The sequence below is a fragment of the Scyliorhinus canicula genome, chromosome 5, assembly GCF_902713615.1.
Source record: "Scyliorhinus canicula chromosome 5, sScyCan1.1, whole genome shotgun sequence".
NCBI classification, from domain to species: domain Eukaryota; kingdom Metazoa; phylum Chordata; class Chondrichthyes; order Carcharhiniformes; family Scyliorhinidae; genus Scyliorhinus; species Scyliorhinus canicula.
The window spans coordinates 128,996,896-129,024,741 of record NC_052150.1 but is presented as its reverse complement, the minus strand read 5'-3'; the positions used below and the strand labels follow the sequence as shown (position 1 = coordinate 129,024,741).

General features: G+C 44.6%; 1 protein-coding gene across 1 annotated transcript in view; it reads right to left on the bottom strand.

Annotated features, from left to right (window-relative positions):
* The window catches only part of erp44 (endoplasmic reticulum protein 44), a 156,003-nt gene that overhangs the window by 13,449 nt on the left and 114,708 nt on the right, over positions 1-27,846 (bottom strand). Inside the window, exons 6-9 of the mRNA XM_038797649.1 lie at positions 19,642-19,757; positions 13,935-13,992; positions 13,634-13,750; positions 10,025-10,136 (exon numbers count right to left, since the gene is read on the bottom strand). Of these exons, the coding sequence (XP_038653577.1) occupies positions 10,025-10,136; positions 13,634-13,750; positions 13,935-13,992; positions 19,642-19,757 (403 nt within the window). The remainder of the gene's footprint in view (positions 1-10,024; positions 10,137-13,633; positions 13,751-13,934; positions 13,993-19,641; positions 19,758-27,846) is intronic.

Here is a 27,846-nt window from a genome sequence, read left to right as displayed (position 1 = left end):
TGGGGGCAATGGAGATGGCACAGGGGAGAAATGGGGGGCTTGATGGAGGCTCCGATACGGGGGAACCATCGGTTTGTCCCAGGGAGCATTGATGGCGGATTTCTGGGCTGGCACAGGGCAGGGGTTAGGAGGTTGAGGGACCTGTTTGTGGAGGGGAGGTTCGCGAGCTTGGGGGAGTTAGAGGGGAAGTTTGGGCTCCCCCCGGGGAACATGTTTCGGTACATGCAGGTTAGGGCGTTTGCCAGGCGGCAGATGGAGGGGTTCCCCTTGTTGCCCCCACATGGGGTACGGGACAGGGTGCTCTCGGGGGTGTGGGTTGGAGGAGGGAGGATTTCGGACATATACCGGGTAATGCAGGAGGTAGACGAGGCCTCGGTGGAGGAACTGAAGAGTAAATGGGAAGAGGAGCTGGGTGAGGAGATTGAGGAGGGGACGTGGGCGGATGCCCTGGAGAGAGTGAATTCCTCCTCTTCCTGCGCGAGGCTTAGCCTCATACAGTTCAAGGTGCTGCATAGGGCCCACATGACTGGGACGAGGATGAGTAGGTTTTTCGGGGTCGAGGACAGGTGCGCTAGGTGCACGGGGAGCCCAGCGAACCACGCCCATATGTTTTGGGCGTGCCCAGCGTTGGGGGAGTTTTGGAAGGGGGTAGCAAGGACGGTGTCGAGGGTGGTGGGATCCAGGGTCGAGCCAGGCTGGGGACTCGCAATTTTTGGGGTGGCAGTGGAGCCGGGAGTGCAGGAGGCGATAGAGGCCGGTGTTCTGGCCTTTGCGTCCCTAGTAGCCCGGCGGAGGATCTTGCTTCAATGGAATGATGCGAGGCCCCCAAGCGTGGAGGCCTGGATCAATGATATGGCGGGGTTCATTAAATTGGAGAGGGTGAAATTTGCCCTGAGGGGATCAGTACAAGGGTTTTTCAGGCGGGGGCAGCCTTTCTTGGACTTCCTGGCGGAACGGTAGGGAAATAGGCCGACAGCAGCATCAACCCGGGAAGGGGGGGGGGGGGGGGGGGGGGGGGTGCTATCTCTTTCCCTTTTGTTGTTTGGATGATCTGTTGTTTTTTTTTTCTTTTTCCTTTTGTTTGAGGTTGCTCTTGAAGTTGGGGGGGTATTGTTCTTGGGGTGTTACCGCGGTTGTTTGTTAATAGAGTCAAGATGTTTATATTTTGTAAAAATTTCAATAAAAATTATTTTAAAAAAAAAAGAGAAAATAATGATCTTTGGAGTGGGTTTTCAATCCAAAGCCAATATTTTGGATTTAGCTGGCGGATTCTATATCAATGATAGGAGCGAAGAAGCTCCCGCCGGTCCGTGATATCGCTGTCTTTTTCGGGGGTTCTCTGCAAAGATTTTGGGGGGTAAAAAAATAATTAAACCTCTCCAGGGTCGGCCCTGCCTCCCTCGCCCTGTGACAGCATCAAAGCTCCGTTTCACGGAGCTGGGGGGTTGAAAAGGCGGGAGGGGAGAGACTGGTCCCGGTGGGTTCGGCGGGGGCGGCTGCACGTGGAGGAGGGGCGGGGAACGTGACCTGTTTCCCCAAGGAGCATCCTGAGAGCTGAAGGCCTCAAAAACCACGAGCAGAAAAAAGAAAGATTTTTTTTTTCTGTTTTTACTCTCCTCTGAAAACTGGAAGGTAGCGGCGGGGGCGGAGCCAAACAGAGGCCGAGGCGGCAGGCCTGAAGCCAGGGCACGATGTAGGTGAGATGTCCCACATCGGATGGCTCCCGCCTAGAATGTGGTAAGAAGACTGAGCCCGGCCCCAGGGAAATTCTGGAGGTATACAGAAAAAAAGAAGAGAAAGAAGTTTTAAAGAAATTTGAGATTGAAGGAGGAAAGAAAAGTGAGAAAAAGGAAAAATAATAAGCCGGTAAAGGATGCGAAAAGCAGCGTCGAGGAAGGGAGGAAACACGGGCTCGCCGTTGAATGAGAAGACGGGCAAAAGTGCTGACAAGATGGCGGAGGACGGACTGCATGGTGGGGCCGCACTACTTACAGTGGAGACAATGACCGAGGTGATGGTGGTGGAGCTGGAAAAGCAGTTTGCGAGGCACATGGAGGCTTTGAAGAAGGAGATGGCGGTCACATTGAAGTTATTAGTGGAGGAGGCAATCGCCCCGGTGAGAGTAGCTGTGGCAAAGATATCGGCTGAGGTGAGAGAGCAGGGCGAGAAGATGAAGGAAGTGGAGGAGGCCGAATTGCTGCACAGCAACCAGCTCACCTCGATGGGGGATGAGCTGCGGAGGGTGGTGGAGGCCAACAGAGGACTCTGAGCAAAGTTTGAGGATTTGGAGAACTGCTCGAGGCGGCACAATCTAAGAATTGTGGGCTTGCCCAAAGGGATAGAGGGTCCAAGGCCAACAGAGTACTTCGCTAAGAAGTTGGTGGAGCTGATGGGGGAGGGGGAGAACCCCTTTCGATACGAACTGGACCGAGCTCAACGGTTGTTAAGGCCGAAGCCCAAAGTGAATGAGCCGCCAAGAGCAGTAATCATCTGTTTCCATAAGTACTGCATGAAGGAGAAGGTGTTAAGCTGGGCGAAGTAGAAGCGCGAGGTACAGTGGGATGGTGCCGGAGCACGGATCTACCAGGACTTGACGGTGGAGCTGGCAAAGAGACGAGCGGTGTTCGGGCGAGTGAAGGCGGCACTGTATAAGGGGATGCGATTTGGTATGGTATACCCGGCGAAGCTGAGGGTAATGTATAACGCCAAAGACTTTTATTTTGAGACAGCGAAGGCGGCTGAGGCGTTCGTGAGGGCAGAAGGCTTAGGACAGACGCAAGGAGTGGAGCTGGAGAGAGACTGTGGACTGTCATTGGGGCGCTGGAAAATGCACAAATGTTACAACTTTCTTTTTACTGACATGTACAGTAGTCCCCCGTTATACCGCGCTCCGCAATACCGCGGTTCGCGATATACCGCGGGGGGGATTATGGACCCCAACTGTCAGTTGTGTCAATTTCAGCGGCCGGCTGATTATTTCAGTGAGAGCAGCTTCCCTCTCTGGATCAAAGTGAGCCGGCCGCTGAAATTGACACTGCCCGCTGCTCTCTCCCTCCAATCAGAAACATTAAAACTTAAAAGTTGGATTGGAGGGAGAGAGCAGCGGGCAGTGTCAATTTCAGCGGCCGGCTCACTTTGATCCAGAGAGGGAAGCTGCTCTCACTGAAACAATCAGCCGGCCGCTGAAATTGACACTGCCGAGGGGGGGGGGGCGGGTGTTGGGGGGGGAGAAGAGGGGGGGGCGGGTGTTGGGGGGGGGGGGGGAGAAGAGGGGGGGGCGGGTGCTTGGGGGGGGGGGGGGGAGAAGAGGATCGCAAGATGGCGAGGTTTTTGCACTGAATTGATCCCTTAAGTGATGCTGTTTGGAGCTCCTTGGTCCTGATAGGGTCATCCATGACAGCAAGGTTGGTGTTGGGGGGGGGGGGGGGGGAGGGGGGGGGGGGGGGGGCGGGGGGGGGGGGGGGAGAAGCGGGGGGGCGGGGTGTTGGGGGAGACCCCCCTGGGGGTGTGGGGGAGAGAGGGTGGACCTGCGGGTGTTGGGGGGGGGAGAGGAGGGGGGCAGGTGTTGGGGGGGGGAGAGGAGGGGGGCGGGTGTTGGGGGGGGAGAGGAGGGGGCGGGTGTTGGGGGGGAGAGGAGGGGGGCGGGTGTTGGGGGGAGAGAGGTGGGGGGGTGGGTGTTGGGGGGGAGCGGGTGTGGGCGGGTGTGGGGGAGACCCCCCTGGGGGTGTGGGGGAGAGAGGGTGGACCTGCGGGTGTTGGGGGAGAGAGGAGGGCCCTGCGGGTGTTGGGGGAGAGAGGAGGGCCCTGCGGGTGTTGGGGGAGAGAGGAGGGCCCTGCGGGTGTTGGGGGACGGGGGAGGAGAGGGGGGGGGGAGGGGGCGAGCCGGAGGGTGTGGGGAGGGGGCGAGCCGGAGGGTGTGGGGGGACAGGGGGCAAGCTGGATGCTGTGGGGGAGAGCAGGAGGGTGTGGGGGAGAGGGGGAGAGGGAGCGAGCCGGAGGGTGTGGGGGAGAGGGGGAGAGGGAGCGAGCCGGAAGGTGTGGGGGGAGAGGGGGCGAGCTGGACGCTGTGGGGGGAGAGGGGGCGAGCCGGAGGGTGTGGGGAGGGGGCGAGCCGGAGGATGTGGGGGGAGAGGGGGCGAGCCGGAGGGTGTGGGGGGAGAGGGGGCGAGCCGGAGGGTGTGGGGGGAGAGGGGGCGAGCCGGAGGGTGTGGGGGGAGAGGGGGCGAGCCGGAGGGTGTGGGGGGAGAGGGGGCGAGCCGGAGGGTGTTGGGGGGGAGGGGTCTAGTTGGAGGATGTGGGGGGAGAGGGGGCAAGCCGGAGGAAAAAAAAAGAAATTGACACTGCCGGCTGCTCTCTCCCTCCAATCAGAAACATTAAAACTTAAAAGTTGGATTGGAGGGAGAGAGCAGCGGGCAGTGTCAATTTCAGCGGCCGGCTGATTTCAGTGAGAGCAGCTTCCCTCTCCGGATCAAAGTGAGCCGGCCGCTGAAATTTTAATTGGATCCACGATGGGGGTTTTAAATTTATTTTAAAATCTATGCTAGCGCTTCCCATTGTGAGTCTACGGGGGTCTGACCTCTCCCCCCGCCCCCCGTAGACTCTCAATGGGAAGCGCTAGCATAGATTTTTAAATAAATTTAAAACCCCCATTGTGGATATCCGCGGCTCGGTTGCAACGCGGGTGGCTGTCTTGGACCCCAACACCCGCGTTATAAAGGGGGACTACTGTATTGTAATTTACTTCTCTTCACATTGTTACAGAGTTCAAATTATTAGTTGGGTTGATTGGCATTCTGTGTTGTGACGGTTATATCTTAGTTTAGTGAATTGTAGGGTTGGATTGTTGTTTTGGTTTTTTCTTTCTCTGGGACTGGGTGGAAGCGGACGATATATCTTGGCGGGGGGAGTGTGAGTCGTATAGGTCCATATCACTTCAGAATGTGTGCGCAAAAATATTGGCGAAGGAACTGGCAGGTAGGCTGGAGGAGCGCCTCCTGAAGGTGATAGGTGAAGATCAGACGGGGTTCGTGAGAGGGAGGCAGCTCTTTTCAAACATTAGAAGGGTATTGAACGTCGTTACGGCACCGGCAGAGGGGAAGGAAACAGAGGTGGTTGCGGCATTGGACGCTGAGAAGGCGTTCGACCGGGTAGAATGGGGGTACTTGTTGACAGTTCTGGAGTGATTTGGGATTGGACCAAGATTTGTGAATGGGTAAAGCTACTATACAAGGAGCCGAAGGCGAGTGTCCGCACAAACAACATCAGCTCGAGATACTTTTCTCTTCACTGTGGGACTAGGCAGGGATGTCCTATGTCCCCCCTGCTGTTTGCACTCGCGATTGAGCCGTTGGCCATCGCATTAAGAAGTTCGGGGGTATGGAAAGGGATAGGGCGGAGGTGGGGGGGGGGATAGAGCTTAGGGTGTCCTTATATGCCGATGACTTGCTGTTATACGTGTCGGAACCGAGTGTGTCGATAGGGGGAATATTGGAGCTGCTTCGAGTATTTGGGTCTTTCTCGGGGTACAAGCTGAATTTAGACAAGAGTGAATGTTTTGTGGTATCTCAGCCGGGTGTGGGGGGGCTGCCATTCTGTAGGGCAGGGACTCACTTTAGGTATCTGGGGGTTCAAGTTTCCCGGGAGTTTGGGGGGGGGGGGGGCTCAGCAGGTACAACATTTCTAGTTTGGTGGGGAGAGTGAAAGCGGATCTGGCAAGGTGGGATGGTCTCCCTCTGTCACTGGCGGGTCGGGTGCAGGCGGTTAAAATAAACCTGTTGCCACGATTTCTGTTTATTTTTCAATGCCTACCGATTTTTCTGCCAAAGGCTTTTTTCAGAGAGATTGAGGGAAGGATTACGTTGTTCATGTGGGGAGGGAAGGTGGCCAGAGTTAGAAAGGCTACTACAGGGAGGAAAGCAGGCAGGGGTTTTGGGTTTTCCGAACCTGATGTATTACTACTGGGCAGCGAACGTGGAGAAGGTGCGGAGCTGGGTCAGAGGGGTTGATTCCCAGTGGGTCAGAACGGAGGAGAGTTTGTGTCGGGGGTCGGGACTGAAAGCACTCGCAACAGCACCGCTCCCGATAGCTCCGGGGAAATACTGAGGGAGTCCGGTAATAATAGCTTCATTGAAAATTTGGAGACAGTTCGCCAACACTTCGGGTTGGGGGCAGGGTCAAGGAAAATGTCCATTTGGGGGAACCACAGATTTGAGCCAGGGAGGTGGGATGGAAATTTTCGGAAATGGGAGGAGAAGGGGTTTAAGACACTAAAGGATTTGTTTCTTAGGGGTCGGTTTGCAGGATTGAAGGAACTGGAAGTGAAGTATGGGCCGGAGTAGGGGGAAATGTTGAGATATATGCCGGTTCGAGATTTTGCTAGAAAGGAGATACAGAACTTCCCGGAGGAGCCGGCCACCACATTGCTGGAGGAGGTGCTGATGACAGGGAACTGGAGAAGGGGGTTGTGTCAGCGGTCTACGGAGCTTTTTGGAGGAGGCGAGGGCACCGTTGGAAGGGATCAAAGCAAAGTTAGAGGAACAGTTGGGAGAGGATATGGAAGAGGGGTTCTGGTGGGAGGTGCTCTGGAGAGTGAATGCCTCCACCTCGTGCACGAGGTTGGGGCTGATACAGCTGAAGGTGGTATACAGAGCACACCTCATGAGGGCGAGGATGAGCCGATTCTTTGAAGGAGTAGAAGATGTGCGTGAACCATTGCCGGGGGGGGGGGTGCTAACCATGTTCATATGTTTTGGTCCTGTCCCAAGCTAGAGGATTACTGGAAGGAGGTTTTGAGGATCATATCTAAAGTGGTGCACATGAAACTGGACCCTGGCCTCCGGGAGGCCATATTCGGGGTGTCGGACCAGCTAGGGTTGGAAACGGGTGCAGAGGCAGATGTTGTAGCCTTCGCCTCATTGATCGCCCGAAGGCGGAGCCTGATGGGTTGGAGAGCAGCCTCTCCACCCTGTGCCCTGGCGTGGGGCCCTGTTGGAATTCTTGACTCTTGAGAAGGTTAAGGTTGAACTGAAGGGAAGGACAGAGGGGTTCTACAATTCATGGGCATTATTCATTATGCACTTTCAGCTGGATAACATTGAATATTAGTTGGGGGGTGGATGGAAGGGCTGGGGGCGGGGGGGGGGGGGTGATGTGTGTTAATGGTGACTATGGGGGGATTCCGGATTCCTTTTTGTCAGTTGTTTATGTGAACATGTGAGTGAATGTTTTGGGTTTGGTGGGAGGATGGGATCGTTGTTATTGATATGGGGATTGGCATATTTGTTACTAAGTATTGTTTATTGTTGGTGGGTCTAAATTGGGGGGAAAATGTGAAAAAGGAGAATAAAGAAATATTTTTAAAAAAATCAATGATAGGAGCAGTGATGTGAAAACACAGTAACTTTTTTGGAGCCTGCTTGTGACAATAAGCGATTATTATATTATTATTAAGAATATGGAGAAATAAAGTATTTAAAACATAATAGGCACATCAAAGGGATAGAAAATATTTCCTTTGTAATTAATGTTATAGGCTATTTGATCATGAGCCACAACACAGCAAAGCTATAAAATATATGTTTAGTGACTTGCATTTATATAATACCTTTAACATGGAAAACTAACCAGATTCACAGAGCTGTAATCAAGCAAAATAGATGAGGGCCAGTGAAAGACTTATTAGGATGGGGACCAAAAGCATGCTCAGAGCTGGGTATAAAGAAGGTCTTAAAGAATAAATAAATGTGGGGCTTTTGAGAGAGAGAATTCCAGAGTGTGAAGCTGAGAAAGCTTAAGTTTGGAGGTTGCATAAAAGGTAGGTGCCAGAGTTGGACGCTGCCGCAAGATTAGAAATATGGTGAAAAAAAGCCACGGAAATCTTTAAATTCAAAAGCCAAGAAAATATTTAAATGCAAGGACAGAACTGGTGGGCAGTGATCCATATAAAATAATTTGATGTTGGGTGTGGCACTTGTTTTGCACAGCCACGGAATTAAGCCTGTGTAGTTTATTGTCCAGGCTGCTGCGTGGTCTCACACCGCTTAGCACGAATGCTGATGATGGGTGAATAGGACTTGATGCAGGATAGTACATGACCCACAGATTTGGATGAACTAAAGTTTAGCGAGTGGAAGATCGTAGGTTGACCACAGGTGCATTGAATAATTAAGTCTGGACATGAAGGAATTAATAAGGGTTTTCAGCAGCAGATGGACCGAGGCAGGGCAGGGGTGGAAGTTGGCAATGCTATACAGAAGTGATTAGTTGCCGTTTCCTATAATGTAACGAACATTGGATTTGGAAGCTCATCTCGAGTTGGATAGGATGCCGAGACTGAAAACTATAGTTCAGAACAAGACATTCCAATCACCAGGATGGTGACAGAATCATTGGAGGGGCTTGGAGCTTTTTATGGGGGCCAAAGATAATGGCCTCAGTCTTCTCAATGGGGTAAAGTGTGACTAATTAATGACTGGATATCACGTAAGCAACCTGGTGTCACTGGAGCAGTTGAGGAAGTAGTGGAGAGATAGAATTGGGTTTTATCAGGGTATGCATGGAAGGTGGCCTGATATCATTGCTTGATGTTGCCAAAGGACAGCATACAAATGAAGAGAGAGCCGACGGGATGCAGAGATAACTGGGGAATTTGGAGGGGGGGGGGGGGGAGAGAGAGGATGGAAGAAAGAGAGGTTTCTGGACATTACCTGGCTCGCACAGTGCCCCTTCCAGCAATCTGAGCTCATCCAAAACTCTGCTGCCTGGAACAACAAGTCCCAATCACCGAGCAACCCTTGTGCTCCCTAATCTATATTGGCGCCTGGTCCTTGATTTTAAAATGAGCTTCCTTTTGCGCAAATTCATTGTTTTTCCCCCATCTCTGTAACTGTCTCACCGTAGATCCTTCTGTGCTCCTTCAATTCTGGCCTTCTGCACATCCCTGATTTTAATGCTTCTTGCTCCTTTAAGATGCTTCTTAAAACTTATCACTTTGACTAAGCTGTCACTTATCCCAATACTTTTAATCGGCTCAGAATCAAATTATGTTTAATAAGCATTCCTAGGAAAGGCCTTGAAATATTGTTGCTGTAAGGGTGGAATTAAGTGAGGGTAATCTTATTAAGCTGTAAAATGGAGGGAAAACATTGGAGAAGGCCGGTTTAGTTGACCATGTCAACAGCTTCAAAGTGGTCAAGGAAGGATAATACACCATGGTTGGTAGTTAGGATTATCTTGATGCTATAGCAGGGATGGAAGCTGGATTGGGGAAATTGAAATGTGGTAATGAAAAATGTGGTAATGAAAGATGAGCTTAGGTTAGGAACTCAATACATTCAACAACTTGAGTGGAAAAAGCTTTTGCAGATAGTGTGGTAGACTAAAAGAACAGAGGGTCAAGGGTAGCTATGTTAAATGAAAGAAAAGGGACAGCATCCAAAGAGCCAGGAAGGAAGCTGAGTTGTGAGAAGTTTAGTGGGAATAGTATGCAAGGGAGAAGTGGATCTGTGTACAATATATGATTGAAAGGGTATGTGAGGATTCAAAGAAACTAAACAAAGGCATAGATTCAGAGATAATGGGGAGAGTAAGGCTGGATAGGCATGTAACAGAATGGAGAAGAAGCAGAGACAGCTGAATGGATGGTCTCAATCTTGGGTGACAAACTACACTAGCTCCTCATACTTGCTAAGAGTTGAAAGACTAAAGGGAAAAGTTTCAAGTTGTTAGTGAAAAGAAGCCACAGATTTTCTTTGTTCTCCAGGATGATCACTTTGTTCTCCAAGACGATCAGATTATTTGGCTATTTATCTCATTGTGGGATCTCGCTATGCGTAAATTGTCTGCCATCTTTTGTCTATACATTAGAACTTTGACAAAAGAACATCATTGGCTGTGGAATGCTTTGAGATATTGCTATTTAAATGTACACTTTATAGATAAACTGCAAAAGTCATACAATGTATAAGTAATACAAACAACTGATTAGAAGTAAGAAAACATGCTCATTGTCAGAGGAAAAAAATACCTTTTTCACTGATCAACTGTCGTGCAGTTTCTTGCTGGAACTTCTCCAAGCTTGTCATGTCCTCTTTCAAGTGGAACAGTATAAGGAATGGTAGGCCCTCTTCAGTTAGCTCCTGGAAATTAAAAACACAATTTTAAAATAATCTGTTTTGAAATGATAAGTCTTCAAACACATTCTAGTAAAGTTGTCTTTTGACAGATAATAAATAAGACATTCCAACATAAATTCAGCATGAAAAAAGAACATTTGGTCACAGTTCCTTCATCTAGTATTTGAACTGTCCTATTTTAGAATCACTATTATCCTGCCTAAATATTAAACATTTATAAGAGTAAAGAAAGCTGCTCATAATATCAATTTTCTAAATGTACCTTTTGAAATTTAAGTTTATATCCTCGTGTGCCTTTTCACGCTGCTTTTCTTTACATTTTCTAACTGCAGTGACTTCCAGCACTGACCTCATTATCCAACCAAGGCCAGCCAGACTATTGCATAACCGTTAAAATCTGGCTAAATAGGCCACCACCCTTGAAGAAAAATATTTTGCCACATGCCTAGACATACAAAGTGATCAGTCAATGACTATGCCTGGGTCCATTTGTAATACACTGTTTGTCAATTTGGTACACAAACGCAATATTGTTGAAAAGAGAGATCTTTACTGCTCAAAATCTGCATTGGGACTCTTACATTCCATGCTCTATAAGATTGACTTTATCAACCTACCACAAATGAGCAATATGGTTTATGCATTTCAGGGTCGATGGGATAGCAGCCATGTAGTCCATAGATTATAAACTGTGGCAGGTCGTATCAAACAGATTTGAATGTTCGCAATAGGCAGACTACTAGCTATACCCATCCAGCCCATGCTTGCAAAACTCAGATATAAGGTCTAACATTCAATGTGATCCTGCAATTAAACAGCCCTTGCTGAATAATTCCGAGTATGCTATGTATTACACTTACAACCAATTTAAGATAATCAGTGGGGTTTGCAATATAACTCATTTACGTTTTCTCGAAGCTACATATATTTTAAATACATAGACCTGTCCTCAGCAGGCAAAAGGAACATGTCCAGGTATTGAGCCTTTTTTTGAATTAAACAAAAGTTTTGGGGACAGTCATGTATGGTGTACTCCCCATGGTAATATTTCAACCAGAGTTGACTTGCCAACCAATCAGCACTCTTTTCTCATGCGGTATAAATTGTTGCTCCCGTTGACATTTATCATCCAGATGAGTGCAAGATGAAAAGCTTTGACAGCATGTCTCTTTTATCAGCAATACTTCCAAGTTCTGTACTACTAAGCGACTATACATGAACATAGTTAGGCTGCATATTTTAAGCAAATTACAATACTTTACTCAATTTGATATTGTTCTACTCAATTGCACAACTGATTGAATCCATACTGAAAATCCTTTGCTATATTTTCTACCCTCACCAATTTCCTACTTCAAAAACGTGTTTAACAACAAGAATGTCTTTGGCTTTTATTCCCAGATCATTTAACCAGATTAGAAACAGGTGTTCATGCAGTAGTCCATGCAGGATTCTGCTCAACAGATTTCCATATCACAGTCTAGAATTACTTCAAAATGAGTCAAACTGTATAATTCCTTGTAAATTGCTCCAACCCGCAGAGGAAGCTACACCCTGGTTTGGCTGGGTCTGATCATTTAGCCCCATTGATGCAGCCATTGGGGTAAAATGGGTATCAGCAGCTGAAGCAATTGGAAACTGGTGTGTGACCTTTAAGAAGGCCTTCAGAATGAGTGGCAAACAGGTAAGAAAGGAGTACTCTAATAATTTGACTATGTGTCTTAGCAAGGTTTTCATTATGCTTGTCCAGAATTAGGACTTAACTAGGACCATCTAAACGCAGAGAGCTACTTTGCATGGAACCCACCTAAACTAGAATGTGCAACTTCACTCATTCGGACATCTAACGGCACCAATAAAAGGAATGCCTCAGTTGATCCTGGCACATAAAGTTGGGGAAAGTGAAACTAAGAACTTTTCTATGGACTCTGACCTCAGAATTTCTTGCTCAAGAAATATCCCTTTCATTTGTATAGACTATTCTTCTGTAATTTTGAAAGGTAACATTGAATGGTGAAAGGCAGGAATGCAACTATTCATTCTATTATTAATTTGGCAGTGGAGCTATCCAAAGGACAAGAAGAAAATTTGCTGACAAAAAGCAAAGTCAGCCCAGGCTACACTCATTTGATTTTGTGGCATGTTAGAGCCACACTGATGCATTTGCATAAGTAATCCATTAAATACCCTTCAACCATGGTGGTTTTACAAGAGAAGCCAGAAGAGCATGATTGAGGAATTAAAAAAAATACCAAAATCAGTTGTCAAATATAATTTAGAAATGTTTTCAGTGCTATATGTGGGTGTTTTGTCCTCAGAATTGCCAACTGCTATGGGTTAAGCAATAGAAACATAGAAAATAGCTGCAGGACTAGGCCATTTGGCCCTTCGAGCCTGCACCACCATTCAATATGATCATAGCTGATCATGCAAATTCAGTATCCCACTCCCACTTTCTCTCCATACCCCTTGATCCCTTTAACTGCAAGGGCCATGTCCAGCTCCCTCGAATATATCCAACAAACTGGCCCCAACAGCTTTCTGTGGGAGAGAATTCCACATGTTCACAACTTTCTGAGAGAAGAAGTTCTTCCTCATCTCAGTCCTGAATGGCTTACCCCTTATTCTTAGGCTGTGACCCCTAGTTCTGGTCGTCCACAACATCGGGAACATTCTTCCCCCATCTAGCCTGTCCAGTCCCATCAGGATTTTATATGTTTCTATGAGATCCCCTTTCATTCTTCTAAACTCCAGTGAGTACACGCCTAGTCGATCCCGTCTTTCTTCATATGTCAGTCCTGCCATCCCGGGAATTACTCTGTTGAACCTTCGCTGGATGCCCTCAATAGCAACAATGAACTTCCTCAAATTAGGAGACCAAAACTGCACACAATGTGACTTCACAAAGACCCTGTATAACTGCAGCAAGACATCCCCACTCCTATACTCAATTCCTCGGGCTACGAAGGCCAGCATGCCATTAGCTTTCCTCACCACCTCCTGTTCTTGCATACCAACCTTTAGCTACTCTTCCACCATGACACCCAGGTCTCGTTGCACTTCCCCTTTTCCTAAACTGCCACCATTCAGATAATAATCTGCCATCCTGTTTTTGCCACAAAAAGTGGATAACCTCACGTTTACCCACATTATATTGCATTTGCCAAGTATTTGCCCACTCAGCCAGCCTGACCACTCAGCCAGCCTGTCGAAGTCACCCTGGAGCCTCTTTGTATCCTCCTCACATCACACACTGCCACCCAGCTGAGTGTTGTCTGCAAATTTGGAGATATTGCATGCAATTCCTTCGTCAAAATTATCAATGAATATTGTGAACAGCTGGGGTCCTAGCACTGAACCCCTTTAGTCACTGCCTGCCACTCTGAAAAGGACCAGTTTATTCCCACTCCCTACTTCTCCAAGAAAATGTTTACGGTATTAGTACAAGTCCTTTGTTTAAAAAAAAGTGTGATATGCATATAGATTAAAGTCATGCTTACCTCACCATTTTCAAAAGTAATTTCCCTAACAAGTGGAACACACTTATCTTGTGTCCAGGCAAATGTCAGGTCAAAGTTGGTTAATGAACCCAAATACACCATGTCAGGACTATTCTCCTAAGGAATGGGGTAAAACATATATACAAAGTTAGAACCAAACATGCAAGTTTCATAGTACTACAAGAGTTAATGCTACCGAATGATTGCTAGGCTATTAATCAAAACTAGTTATGAATTCCAAGTAGCAAACAGTAGACTAAGTGGTTTGAACAATTACTGACAAGAGGAGCTTTGAACCTACCCCAAATGGTTTGTAAATTACATTATCACCACTATATCTCTCCGGTTTTGCCACACTCCTAAAAAGGAAAATAAAACAATCAGGATACACATCACTCATTAGTTTCAATGCTATGCTACAAAATTATTCAGTAACAGCATATCTATTTGAAAATAAAATTATCCATTACAAGCCTTGTGCAATCCATCTCTGCTTGACCACAAGTGGTCATAAATAGTCATGATTTAGTGGAACAAATGTACTGGCAGATGAATGGGTTAGTACTGCTGATTGCAAATGAAATTAGCATTTTATTTGCTGAAACACAGGACATAGCGCACAAGTCTTTTTGATCTGTTCATCTGGAAATTGTGCAAGTGTGAACTGAAAGTAAGTATTGAATACAACCTAAAATAGAGCTTTGCTCACAATTTGTGAAATTTTAACTAATCTCAAAATAGTCAGTGGGCAATGAGAAAAACACTGAAAAGAGATTAACCCCAACATTTAATGTGACAGCCTCAAAAAATGAATTCTTCCTTTCCAAATGTCACTTTTCCTATTCATAAATTTTACAGCATTGAAGGAGGCCATTCACGCCAACACCAAAAGTAACTCCCATTCTCCCACCCTTTCCCCTATTTCCTTCTAATTTTTTTATTTTCAAATATTTATCCATTTCCCAGATCATTTCACACCCTAACAACCCTCTGGATTAAAACACGTTTCTAAACTGCTTCATTCTTTTCACAATGTTATAATGTATAATGCACAATTATTGTAATTCCTCCTCATAACTAAGTCTTGATTTCTTGCATAATTTTAGTAATCTCTTCAAGATCTAGAGATTCTTCTCAAAGTGATGTGGCCCAAACCTAACATAATGCTCAACAGTTTGACCAATGACCAGGTTTAGCTTAGCATTACCTCACTGCTCCAATTTAGAAAACCCGCATTTCCTGCTATTTCGTTTACAGCTTCATCACCTTGTCCTCTCAGAATTCTGCATCTAAATCTACAAGTAGCTTTCTTCAGAGTTTTACTGATTTAGCCTATTTTTGCTCCTTAAAGCTCTTTAACATTGGTCATTGACTTGCCTTTTACAAAGCATGTTGGCTGCCCTTAAATGCCTTTCTAGGTATGGTAGAGTAAGAAAGACAAACAGATCTGGATTTATAAAGTGCTTTTCACACCCACTGGATGCCTCAAAGCTTTACAGCCTATTAAGCACTTTTTGAAGTGTAGTTACTGTTGTAATATATGAAGCGTGGCAGCCAATATGCACTCAGCAAACTCCCACAAACAGGAATGTGATAATGGCTAGATACATTTTTTTGTGATGTTGGTTGAGGGATAATTCCCCCATTCTTCTTCGAAATAGTGTCAGGTGATCTTTTATATCCATCCAAGCAGACTGCTGAATGGCGGAAAAGCTTAAAAGGGCCAAATGGCCTACCCAGCTCCGATTCCTTTGTTCTTCTGTATTTATTTTATTCTGTTGTATGGTTTCTTGCAATTTATTGCTACTTGTTTAGGCTGACTAATCTAGAGAGACCTGCTTTACCACTTTTTGAATTGAGTTGTTACATTGGCAGCCATCCATAGATAAGAATACACTGAAGATTATGATCACAGCCTCTGTTGACTTCCCTTAGTATTTCACTGGGGTTTAATATTGTTTCAATACCAAGTTCCTATAGGTTTTCAATATTACTTCCATACCTATAGTTATGTTATCTAATTGCCCCACTTCATCCTGTAACGTTAGAGCAATTTGTACATGCGTAGTACACCTTTTAAGTAGAAAAATATCCTAAAATACTTCAGAGAGAATTCTAGAACATTTTTGCAAAATCTTAGTCTGCTTAGCTTTAGATATGAGTTCTGGATTTGTGGACAAAGGCAGTTCCTAAACAGAGAGGATATAATGGATATTCAAAAGAATAATACCAGCACTTACAGACTTAATTTAGAAGGCCGGGTTGCATAAACTTGGCTGGTATTCCCTTGAATTTACAAGTTTGAGGGGGCTGCAAGAAAGTTGACCATTTTCCCATCTGACCCATATGGAGAGTTAGAATGCCCTTGTGATGTACTAAGTGAGCTTGCATTGTTTAGGGACATAGTGTGCCTGTAGCTGCAAGTACCAGGCATTTACAGATGACAGGTGGTAAACAGCAGGTTATGCTCATAGATACATAGATATATAGAAGATAGGAGAAGGAGGAGGCCTTTTGGCCCTTCGTGCCTGCTCCGCCATTCATTACGATCATGGCTGATCATCCAACTCAATAGCCTAATCCCGCTATCTCCCCACATGGACAAGGCAATTAGACTCTCGTTTATTTGGTGCCATTTGAGGGCCAGTGGTAAGTGATGATTAGAATCTTGAGGATAGGCAGAGGTCTACAGCTGATCAGACAGTCTACAGGAGTTGAGTCCAATCACCTAAAGCTTAGGAAAAAGATTGTATTACTTGTTTATCAATTAATGTAATCGGGATACACTTTTTCTTCTCTTTTTAAAATTTAGAGTACCCGATTATTTTTTTCCAATTAAGGGGCAATTTAGCGTGGCCACTCCACCTAGCCTGCACATCTTTGGGTTGTGGAAGTGAGACCTATGCAGACACGGGGAGAATGTGCAAACTCCACACAGACAGTGACTCGGGGCTGGGATCAAACCCGGGTCCTAAGTATCGAGAGGCAACAGTGCTAATCGGGAACACTTGTATTATTACATCATATATATATAGCACAGAAACATGCCATTTGGCCCAATAACTTTACATTGGGGTTTATGAAACAAACGCGCCTCATGCTTCACATCTTCATATAAATCCTCAAGTGTATTCTTCAATCCCCCTGGCTGGAGTGTCTACAACTAAGGGACATAACCTTAGGATAAGAAGTCTGCCATTTTAGTATTGAGATAGGAAACATTTCTTTACTAAGGGTTGTGAATTTTCTACACCAGAAAGCTGTGGATGATCAGCTGATGAAGCATATCAAAGACAGAGACTGATGTAGTTTTGGACACCAAGGAATGTAGGTTTGTATTAAAGCGATGGCAGGGAAGTGTATTGATATGCAAGGTTCAGCCCTGAAAAAAATCTTCTCTACATCTATCCAATCAAATCCCTTCGTAATCTTGAAGACTTCTATCGGGTTGTCTTTCGGTCTTCCGTTTAAGAGGACAGTAAGAAGTCTCATGACACCAGGTTAAAGTCCAACAGGTTTGTTTTGAATCACTAGCTTTTGGAGCGCAGGATTCACCTGAAGAAGGAGCTGCGCTCTGAAAGCTAATGATTCGAAACAAACCTGTTGGACTTTAACCTGGTGCTGTAAGACTTCTTATTGCGCCCACCCCAGTCCAACATTGGGATCTTCATATCATGGCTACCTTTGAGAGGAGTGAGCCACAGCCTCATCAATATATCCTGATAGAAATAAGCGCAAATTCTCAACTTTGTTCAAATCTACCCATGCCAATTTCCATCTGCATAATCTCCTCCAATGCTGCAATCCCTCTCAAACTCACTATTCCGTAGTTCTTGTGAATCCCACCTCTTTTTATCCCACCGTTGGCAGCTATGCCTTTCCATGCTTTGAGAATTCATCCTTAAATCTCTCTGACTTTCCATCTCCTTTAAATATCATTCATAAATCCCACCTTGTTTAACAAGCTTCTGGATATTTTACCAAGTTATAAAAATGCAAATTATAGTTGTCGTAATTTCTGTCGTAATTTCTCCAAATGCCTTTTGACAGATGCAGCTATATAATAAACTTCCAGTTCCAAGAAACATAATCTATCCAACTTTCTAACCTCATCAGCCCTTAGTGCATCTAAGCAATTTGAAGCAGGCGATCATCAAGAAGATTATTTCAAAAAAGTTAAAAGGAAATATTAAACTCATGTTTCAAATCTCATGATTTTAAATGGGATATACATTTGAGGAAATATTCATAAAGCTATATCTAAGCCTTTCACAATGTGACACTTCTTTGGAGAAAACATTTAAAACATTGGTGTAGGTTCTAGCCATTTAGAGACCAGTTGACCAGCGCCACGCTGAAACGTGGAAGTATAGAGTGTGTGCCTAGCAGTCCCACAGTACTGTACACAGCAGCACCTTCAACACCAGTGCAACTAGGGCTACACCTTAGTTGTATTTATCCAGTTATACAAGATGGTAGTGAGAATAACTAAGTGTATGGCCATATAGAGATCATATATTTAAGGGTGTGCCGTTTGTTCAGGGATAGTCCATAAGTATAATTTCATAGAATCCCTACAGTGCAAAAGGAGGCCATTCAGGCCATTGAGTCTGCACTAACCTTTCAAAAGACAACCCCACCTAACCCAATCCCCCGCCCTATTCCTGTAACCCCATCCAACCTTTGGACACTAAGGGGCAATTTGTCATGGCCAATCCACCTAACCTGCACTTCTTCGGACTGTGGGAAGAAATCCATTCAGACACAGGAGAACGTACAAACTCCATGCAGTCACCCGAGGGCAGAATTGAACCCAGGTCCCTGGCACAGTGAAGCAGCAGTGCTAACCACTATGCCATCGTGCCGCCCCAATTTGTGCGAATTCTTTCTGGAATATTGTTCCCACTTACAAAATGTTATTTATATTAAGTGAAAGTTTCTAAAATGTACCCAATGCAAATAAATGGCAGTGTTAAACAGGAGGCCACCTGTTCTACTGACTGAACCTAGGGAGAATATGAAGTGTTTTTAATAATTCCTCAGCATCTTTCATACCATGCCTGAGAGAGCATGATCCCTTAGGCATTGTTGTGTGACATATGCTGTAGCAATTCCTAAGTAAATCCACATTGCACAGTACACAATTACATATTAAGCAAGTTATTTTCCTGACAAAAACACAGTCTGATTCTTGTTCCTGATAAGTATACAACAGCTGCAAACAACACTTAATTATCAGTTCTGGAAGAGAGTATTATTAGTTGTCATCAATCCCACTGGGTCCCTGTAAGGAACAGATTAGTTTGAAGAGTTGTAATTTTTTTTTTTTAATCGTTATTTATCCAAAGCCTGAAACTATGCATCATGTGTTAATCCCAGAGCAAATAAACGTGTGTATTCAACTGCATGCTCCCTTTAAATAGGATATGGTCAAAGCGACATTATTCATAACTTCTGTAATTTATATTTGTCTGAATAATTTTCCATGACAAAATATTTGGAATTTCACACAGTACAGACTACTAAATTTAAATAATTTGAGAGAAGAATTTATCTCATTACTGTGTGCTATGAAATTATACATCTCGTATACCCTTTATAAACAAACTAAAATATCAAATACCTGAGCATCTTGAATCTTAAAGCACTGTAGCAAAGCGATAGGATGCTCGTTGCCATCATAAAGCACAAATCAAGATTGAAATCTCAGTCATGCAGTTGCGGCAGCAATTTTCTACACAAAGGCGGGAAGAGCAAGGGGTGGGATGTGGTTGGTGTGTGTGGTTGGGGGGGGGGTTAAGAAAATAGCCAGAAAAGTACTTCTGCTAAGCTGTTCTCATGCACTCTTAGCAGCAAGTTACAGAGCAACTCTAGCAGAGATCTCTGAACAGATAACCTGACGGGCCTCTAATACCAGGAATATTGCATAGTACCAGGAAATTAATAAAATGTTTGTACTATTGTTTCCCATTCAAAAAAAACTTAAAACAAATTCAGTTCACTCTTACCCAAATGCAGCCAGAAAGACGCAATCATCCCGTAAAATATTGGACACTTTTTCAAAGACCCTGTAATTGTCGGAATCTCTCTGTTCAAAAAATCCAATGATGTTTCGCTTGCTGCGCTGTAAAATACAACAGCCACATTCTGGATTGTTCAACTGATATAGGTGTATGATGTTAAAGGCAGTGTAAAAATATAGTTTTACAATCCAGTTCTGTGCAAATTCCAAAGTCAAAAGAGGTATTTATTTTGTGAAATGACCAAAAGAGTGAAATGATCAAGAATTTGAGCACAAATTCCCTCTTATAAACTTTGACATTTTTTTTGTTTGAGAATATAAATATTGCACACAATTGTGACTGAGCAGGTAGGCAACTGCAGTAGTGTTGCTCTGGACCAACCTTCAACAGGTGCAAGAGAGTAGCTTAGGTTTGACTTTCTGCCTTTTCACCTGTCCACAGAAACACAAGATCAGGGATTCAGCAGAACAAGTATCAACTACATCTCATTGCTCTGTGGTATTCTGCAGTGTGCAGAACCATCTAATGATGAAAACTACACAAACCCACCATGTGTCTTGTCTCTCTACCTGTAGTTAACAAGTAAATCTCAAAAGCCAGGATAAAATGTTGATCGCTGACACTTTCCATAATTGCACAAACATCCTCAGGACATATACTTCCTATTGTTAAGTTGCAATTGGAATACCACATAAAATCTGCGCATCGTGAAAAAGAAAGGGTAATTTAAACAGAGTAGTATATTCAGAGCACAGTGATCTCTGGCCCCACTTTTCAAGAAATGTCTTGATGGATATTTGAAACTCCTGACATATTAATCAAGGTCAACAGAACAAATCTCCGCCATGACAAAAGATTGGCAGTCAGCACAGTTTAAATATTGCTTCATCTCCTGGACAGAAACAAAATGTGGTGCGCGGGGGTTGACAACAGGATTTTAATAAATTGATTCTAAGGGATTAACTGGCATGCTGGTTCTTAACACTTCAGAATACTTACTTTTATTGTTTTTGTTAAATTAAAATGATTAAGAACATAAGAACTAGGAGCAGGAGTAGGCCATCTGGCCCCTCGAGCCTGCTCCACCATTCAATGAGATCATGGCTGATCTTTTGTGGACTGAGCTCCACTTTCCGGCCCGAACACCATAACACTTAATCCCTTTATTCTTCAAAAAAACTATCTATATCTTCAAAACATTTAATGAAGGAGCCTCAATTGCTTCACTGGGCAAGGAATTCCATAGATTCACAACCCTTTGGGTGAAGAAGTTCCTCCGAAACGCAGTCCTAAATCTACACTTCTACAAAAGGACACTTTTGCAATAACAGTATTTTTCCAATACAAAGAACAAGCTGGAATATTTTTAAAAATGCTTAATATTTGGCAGAAGCATTTGACACCACGTAGGTGAACTTCAATTTCTTTGCTTTTGACTAAAATGGTAAATACTCATGTCCACCAGCGGCCTGAAGAGATATTTAAGCAGGGGTTTCCTAGGTCAGTGTATTGGCATATCCATTGGCACAGTGATTGATGTGAATTTAGTTTATAACAGGTGAAAAAGGAGGAAAAGAGTAAATCAGCCAGGAATATAAAAATAGATTGTTAGGGCTTTTATAAGTATATAAAAAGAAAATAGATCAAATAAATAGCATTCTCTTAGAAGGAGAAATTATCACGGGAATGAGGAAATGCAGATATTTTGGACAAATATTTTGTCTTTTCACAGTAAACGACATTCATAATAGAAATAAAAGGTAACCTAGGGGCTGACAACAGTGAAGAAATTAAGGTAACGAATATCAGCAGAGCGTATTGGAGAAACTCAAAGGACTAAACTCTGACAAATCCTCAAGACCCGATGATCGATATCCTCGGGTCGAAACAAAATAGTTGCAGAGATAGTAGATGTGCTGGCTATGAATTTTTTTTAATTCTCTAGGTTCTGGAATGGTCTGAGCAGATTGTAAGTTAGCAAAGGTAACACAGCTGTTAGTTTTTTAAGAATGTAACTGGTGGGGTAGATAAAGGGGAAACAGTAGATGAAGGCTACATCAAGGCACCACACAAACGGTTAATACACAAGGCAAGGGTTTACAGAGTCAGGTGTGATACATTCATATGGAAAGTGGATTGGTTAATGGACAGGAAGCAGATATGGATAACAGGGTCATTTTTGGCTGGCTGTGACTTGTGGAGTGCTACAAGGATCAGTCCTGGAGTTTTAGCTATTTACAACTGATATTAATGACTTAAATGAAGAGACAAAGAGTAATGTATCCAGTTTTGTTGGTGTTACAAAGCTAGGTAGAAATGGAAAGTGTGAGGCGGCTGCAGAATGATGTAGATATGTTAGGTGAGTGGCAACAAGGTGGGAAGTGTGAGGTTATTCACTTTGGCCATAAGAATAGAAAAGTAGAATATTTTTTATAAGGCGTGAAACTTTTAAATGTTGATGTTCAGACTGCCTTGAGTGTTTTCATAAGGAAGAAGCTAGAACACAGGTAAACTAAGAAATTAGGAAGGCAAATGGCATGTTGACCTTTAATGCAAGGGGATTGGAGTGCAGGAATAAAAAATTCTTGTGACAGTTGTATATGGGAGGAATTCTCCCCCCCCTCCCACGCCGGGTGGGAGAATCGCCGGGGCGCCGCGCGAATCCCGCCACACCGCCCAGGCACCTGCACGCGATTCTCTCCCCCCCCCCCCTGCCTACCCCCCCAACCAGCGCGGCGAGAATCACGGCTGGCCACTCTAAGAATCGCCGCTTGCCGTTTGCAATAGGCGAGCGGCGATTCTCCGGCCCGGATGGGCCAAGCGGCTGTCCCAACACGACAGATATCCGCCGGCGCCGTCCACACCTGTTCGCTGCCGGCGGAAACTGCGCGGGAACGCTGGGGGGGCGGCCTGTGTGGGGGGTTGGGGGTGGTTCCTGCACTGGGGGGGGCCTCCGATGGGGTCTGGCCCACGATCGGTGCCCACCGATCGGCCGGCCGGCCTCTCTAAGGGAGGACCTCCTTTCCTCCGCCGCCCCGCAAGACCCATCCGCCATCTTGCGGGGCGGACGGCAACTGCGCATACGCGGGTTGGTGCTGGCCAACCTGTGCACGCGCGAGTGACGTAATTTACACGGCGCCGGCCGCGTCATTTACACGGTGACAAAGCCCAGCGTGCGTAAATGACGCGACGCCGCTTCTAGCCCCCCCGGGGGCGAGAGAATTGGGGGCTGGGAGCGGGCTCTGACGCCGGAGTGAAACACTCCAGTTTTCACTCCGCGTCGGCACTTAGACTCCCTTTGGGAGAATTGCGCCCATGGTTTTGCTGAGACCACACCAAGAATATGGTGTGCAGTTTCAAGGATATACTTGCATTGGAGTTAGTACAACAAAGGTTCCCTGGATTGCTCCCTGGGAGCCTATAAAAAAGGAGGTAGGCAGAAAGCGGGTAATTATAAGCCAGTGAGCTTAACTTCGGTAGTAGGGAAGATGCTGGAATCTATCATCAAGGAAGAAATAGCGAGGCATCTGGATGGAAATTGTCCCATTGGGCAGGCGCAGCATGGGTTCATAAAGGGCATGTCGTGCCTAACTAATTTAGTGGAAATTTTTGAGGACATTACCAGAGCAGTAGATAACGGGGAGCCAATGGATGTGGTATATCTGGATTTCCAGAAAGCCTTTGACAAGGTGTCACACAAAAGGTTGCTGCATAAGATAGATGCATGCATTAAGGGTAAAGTAGTAGCATGGATAGAGGATTGATTAATTAATAGAAAGCCAAGAGTGGGGATTAATGGGTGTTTTTCTGGTTGGCAATCAGTAGCTAGTGGTGTCCCTCAGGAATCCGTGTTGGGCTCACAACTGTTCACAATTTACATAGATGATTTGGAGTTGGGGACCAAGGGCAATGTGTCCAAGTTTGAGACGGCATTAAGATGAGTGGTAAAGCAAAAAGTGCAGAGTATACTGGAAATCTGCAGAGGGATTTGGATGGTTAAGTGAATGGGCTGGGGTCTGGCAGATGGAATACAATGTTGACAAACACGAGGTTATCCATTTTGGTAGGAATAACAGCAAAAGGGATTATTATTTAAATGATAAAATATTAAAACATGCTGCTGTGCAGAAAGACCTGGGTGTGCTAGTGCATGTCGCAAGAAGTTGGTTTACAGGTGCAACAGGTGATTAAGAAGACGAATGGAATTTTGTCTTTCATTGCTAGAGGGATGGGGTTTAAGACTCGGGAGGTTATGTTGCAATTGTATAAGGTGTTAGTGAGGCCACACCTGGAGTATTGTGTTCAGTTTTGGTCTCCTTACCTGAGAAAGGAGGTACTAGCGCTGGAGGTTGTGCAGAGGAGATTCACTAGGTTAATCCCAGAGCTGAAAGGATTGGATTACGAGGAGAGGTTGAGTAGACTGGGACTGTACTCATTGGAATTTAGAAGGGCGAGATGGGATTTTATAGAAACATAAAATTATGAAGGGAATGGATAGGATAGATGCGGGCAGGTTGTTTCCACTGGCAGGTGAAAGCAGAACTAGGGTGATAGCCTCAAAATAAGTGGAAGTAGATTTAGGACTGAGTTTAGGAGGAACTTCTTCACCCATGGGGTTGTGAATCTATGGAATTATTTGCCCAGTGAAGCAGTTGAGGCTCCTTCACTAAATATTTTTAAGATAAAGATAGATAGTTTTTTTGAAGAATAAAGAGATTAAGGGTTATGGTGTTCGGGCCGGAAAGTGGAGTTGAGTCCACAAAAGATCAACCATGATCTCATTGAATGGCGGAGCAGGCTCGAAGGGCCAGATGGCCTACTCCTGCTCCTAGTTCTTATGTTCTTATGTTCTCTGGAGTTCATAAAAATGAGGTAATCTCATTGAAACATTCAAGATTGAGAGAGGCTTGACATGGTAGATACTGGTTTCTTTTCATTCTTTCATGGAATGTAGGCATCGCTGACAGGCCAACATTTGTTGCGCATCCCTAATTGCCATTGCAGTCAAGGGTCAGCTACATTACGTTGGGTCTGGAGTCACATGGAGGCCAGACTGGGTAAGGATGGCCGATTTCCTTCGCTAAAGGACATTTGTAAAAACACATCGATAACAGTCATGGTCACCATTATTAAGACTAGCTTCTCAATTCCAGATTTAATAATTGAATTTAAATTCCACCAGGTTCATTGTGAGATTTGAACCTCTGGCTCACTAGCCTGGGTTTCTGGATCACCAGTCCAGTAGCATCACCATTACACCACCATCTCCCCATGACTGGGGAATCTAGAATAAGGGGGCACAGTTTCAGCGTAAGGGACCAACAGATAGGGCTGAGATGAAGAGAAATGTCTTCACTCAAAGTTTTGTGAATCTTTGGAACACTCTACCCCATATGGTTATGGATTTGCAATCACATTTAAGGATGAAGTAGAATTTTAGTCTTATAAGGGAATCAATGAGCAGGCAGGAAAGTGGAGTTGAAGCCCAAGCCCAAGATCAGCTATGATCATACTGAATGGCGGAACAGGCTCGACAGACTGTTTGGTCGACTCCTACTGCTATTTCTTATGTTCTTAAGGAAGGTATAGAAATTAGGACGAAACCTTAAAAAATTGTTTGAACAGGTAACGAACAAAAACAATGCTTTGCTCACTCAACTCCCAGATAACTTCTTTGCCTGTCTCAGTGATTTTTTTCTGATTCTTTCATAAATGTCTACTCCAGCTGGTACTCTGTCAAATAAGGCAACAGGACACGGTAAAGATTCACAAAATGATTCAGGTTGCAAGCCCTCTTTCAGAAAAACAATATGAGTAGATATAAATTGGTGGGGGGAGATATGGCACGATCATTGACTGCTAAGTCTCTTGACCAAAGGACTGCAGACCAACGCCCAAGAAGTTTAATTACCGAATGAGATCTGCCGAAATGACACAGACAAAGTGTCCTCTTCCAGAGTCACCAGCAACTCTTCATCCTCCAAAGAGAAACACTTGTACAAATGACTTCACAAAGCATTCACGTTGGTTATTTATTTTTGGAATAGGCAATTACTGGTACAAACATAAAAATTTATGCCCTTACATCTCTTACTTCCGTTCATCCTTACCATTTGTCACATATTCAACTGCTATCCATCCCTTCAAATACTTGCCAGGGAAATGGGTGCAGAATTCCCATTGGAGGGAAGCCACTAGACAGGGAATGCCAAAGCTCCTCATGTGCTGCAAAAAGGCAGCCAAAGGAGCTCATAGTCAGACACACTGCTCTTGCTTTGAGAGAAGAGAAGGTAAGGAGCACATTTCTGACACCAGGTTAATGACTAAACACTATCTGTGCACCATGGCACCCTGAAAGCATTTCATAGATACAAGCTTTAATTTCCTTCTCCGATTCCTTAGTCCTAGGGGTGGAATTTTATCTGTTCTTAGCTTCCATGTTCTTTTCTATACATCCACCACATTAAAAAGGACAAAGGAGAGGCAAGAATAGAGATACTAGAATATTCCTGCAAACAATGATGAGGGAGAGAAAGAAGCCAGACTCAAGTCCACTGATGAGTTCCTGCATGGAACTCCTGTTTAATGCACCATGGCCCAAGCAATATTCAACTTACCGCTATGTAATTTTGCTCCTACCCTCCCAAGAACCAGCTTTGATATTTTCAACTGGGACAACTGATAATGCTATTGAGGATGTGGCAGGGTGAGTAACAGACCAGTAGGCTTGAGTGAGAAATGCCACTTTCCAGTGGAGGCCGAAGAGAAGACTGTGGCTATGGAGTCGTGGCTAGATATTGTTCTTGTGACGCCATGATTGTAAGTAGCGGCTGTATTGAAGGAAGGAACAATGGGAGGGGGAGGGTTTATGGGTGGCAAAACTCAGTTCTAGTGCTCTAACCTGGTGAGATACAGTGAGAGGCAAATTCAGGTCTGTGTAGGCAGAATGGCAAAACAAGAAATCAAATTACTGCAAAGAGAAATTCCCAGCTGCAGAAATTGCTAATGAGACTCTCTCTTCAGGCTCAAACACCACATCCGCCTGTGTCAGCTGATCCTGGCAACAGCTGTGCCTTTACGGTTGTCAGTCTTAAGTTATTGAGTGCACTGTCAGTGTAAAAGTAGGAAATTCGGCACTACATCGTTACTGACCCTCATTATAACATAAAAGCACAATAAAATTAACAATACACCAACAGAATTCAATAAATAATTGCTTCTTAAATATATGAGGATTAAAAGAGTCTCACGCTATAGGGTGTTATAAGTATGTGCGCATGTAGCAGATGGTGTATTACTACAGTAGTTGTCACTAGTTAGCAAAAAAAAAAAAATTGCTAATCAGGAAATGGAACCAGACCAAGATTCCAAATAACAATTTATAATTTACTATATAGTTAAAACAAATCATACAGTAAAGTGCTAACCCACTGATCTCGTGTACGTACAGCAATAACTAAAAAGTTAGGAGTGCACAACATAAATTTTAGAACATACAAATTAGGAGTAGGCCACTCAGCCCCTCGAGCTGCACAGCCATTCAATAAGATCAGGGCTGATCCTACTATAACCTCAACCTCACATTCCCACCTACTCCCAAAAACCTTTCAATCCCCTTGCTCATCAATAATCTATCTACCTCTGGCTTAAAAATATTCAAAGGCTCTGCTTCCATCACTTTTGAGGAAGAGAGTTCCAGAGACTCCTGATCCTCAAGACAAAATATTTCTTGTCATCTCAGTCTTAAATGGGTGACTCCTAATTTTTAAAACAGTGATTCCTGGTTCTAGAATTTTCCCACTAGAGGAAGCATTCTAATCACATTCACACTGTCAAGAGCACTCAGGATCTATGTTTCAATCACGTGACTTCTTACTTTTCCAAACTCCAGCAAATACCTGTCCAACCTTTCCTCACACCCAATCCAGGTTTTGGTCCAGTAAACATTCTCTGAACTGCTTCTAATGCATTTACATCTTTCTTTAAATAAGGCGTCCAATACTGTACACAATACTCCAGATGTGGTCTCACCAATACCTAACTGAAGCATAACCTCCCGTTGCAATATATGATTAAAAATTCTTTCGGCTTTCCTGACTACTTGCTGTACCCACACACTAACCTTTTGAAATTCATGTACTAGGACACACAGATCACTCTACAGAGTTCTGCAATCTCTCACCATTTACA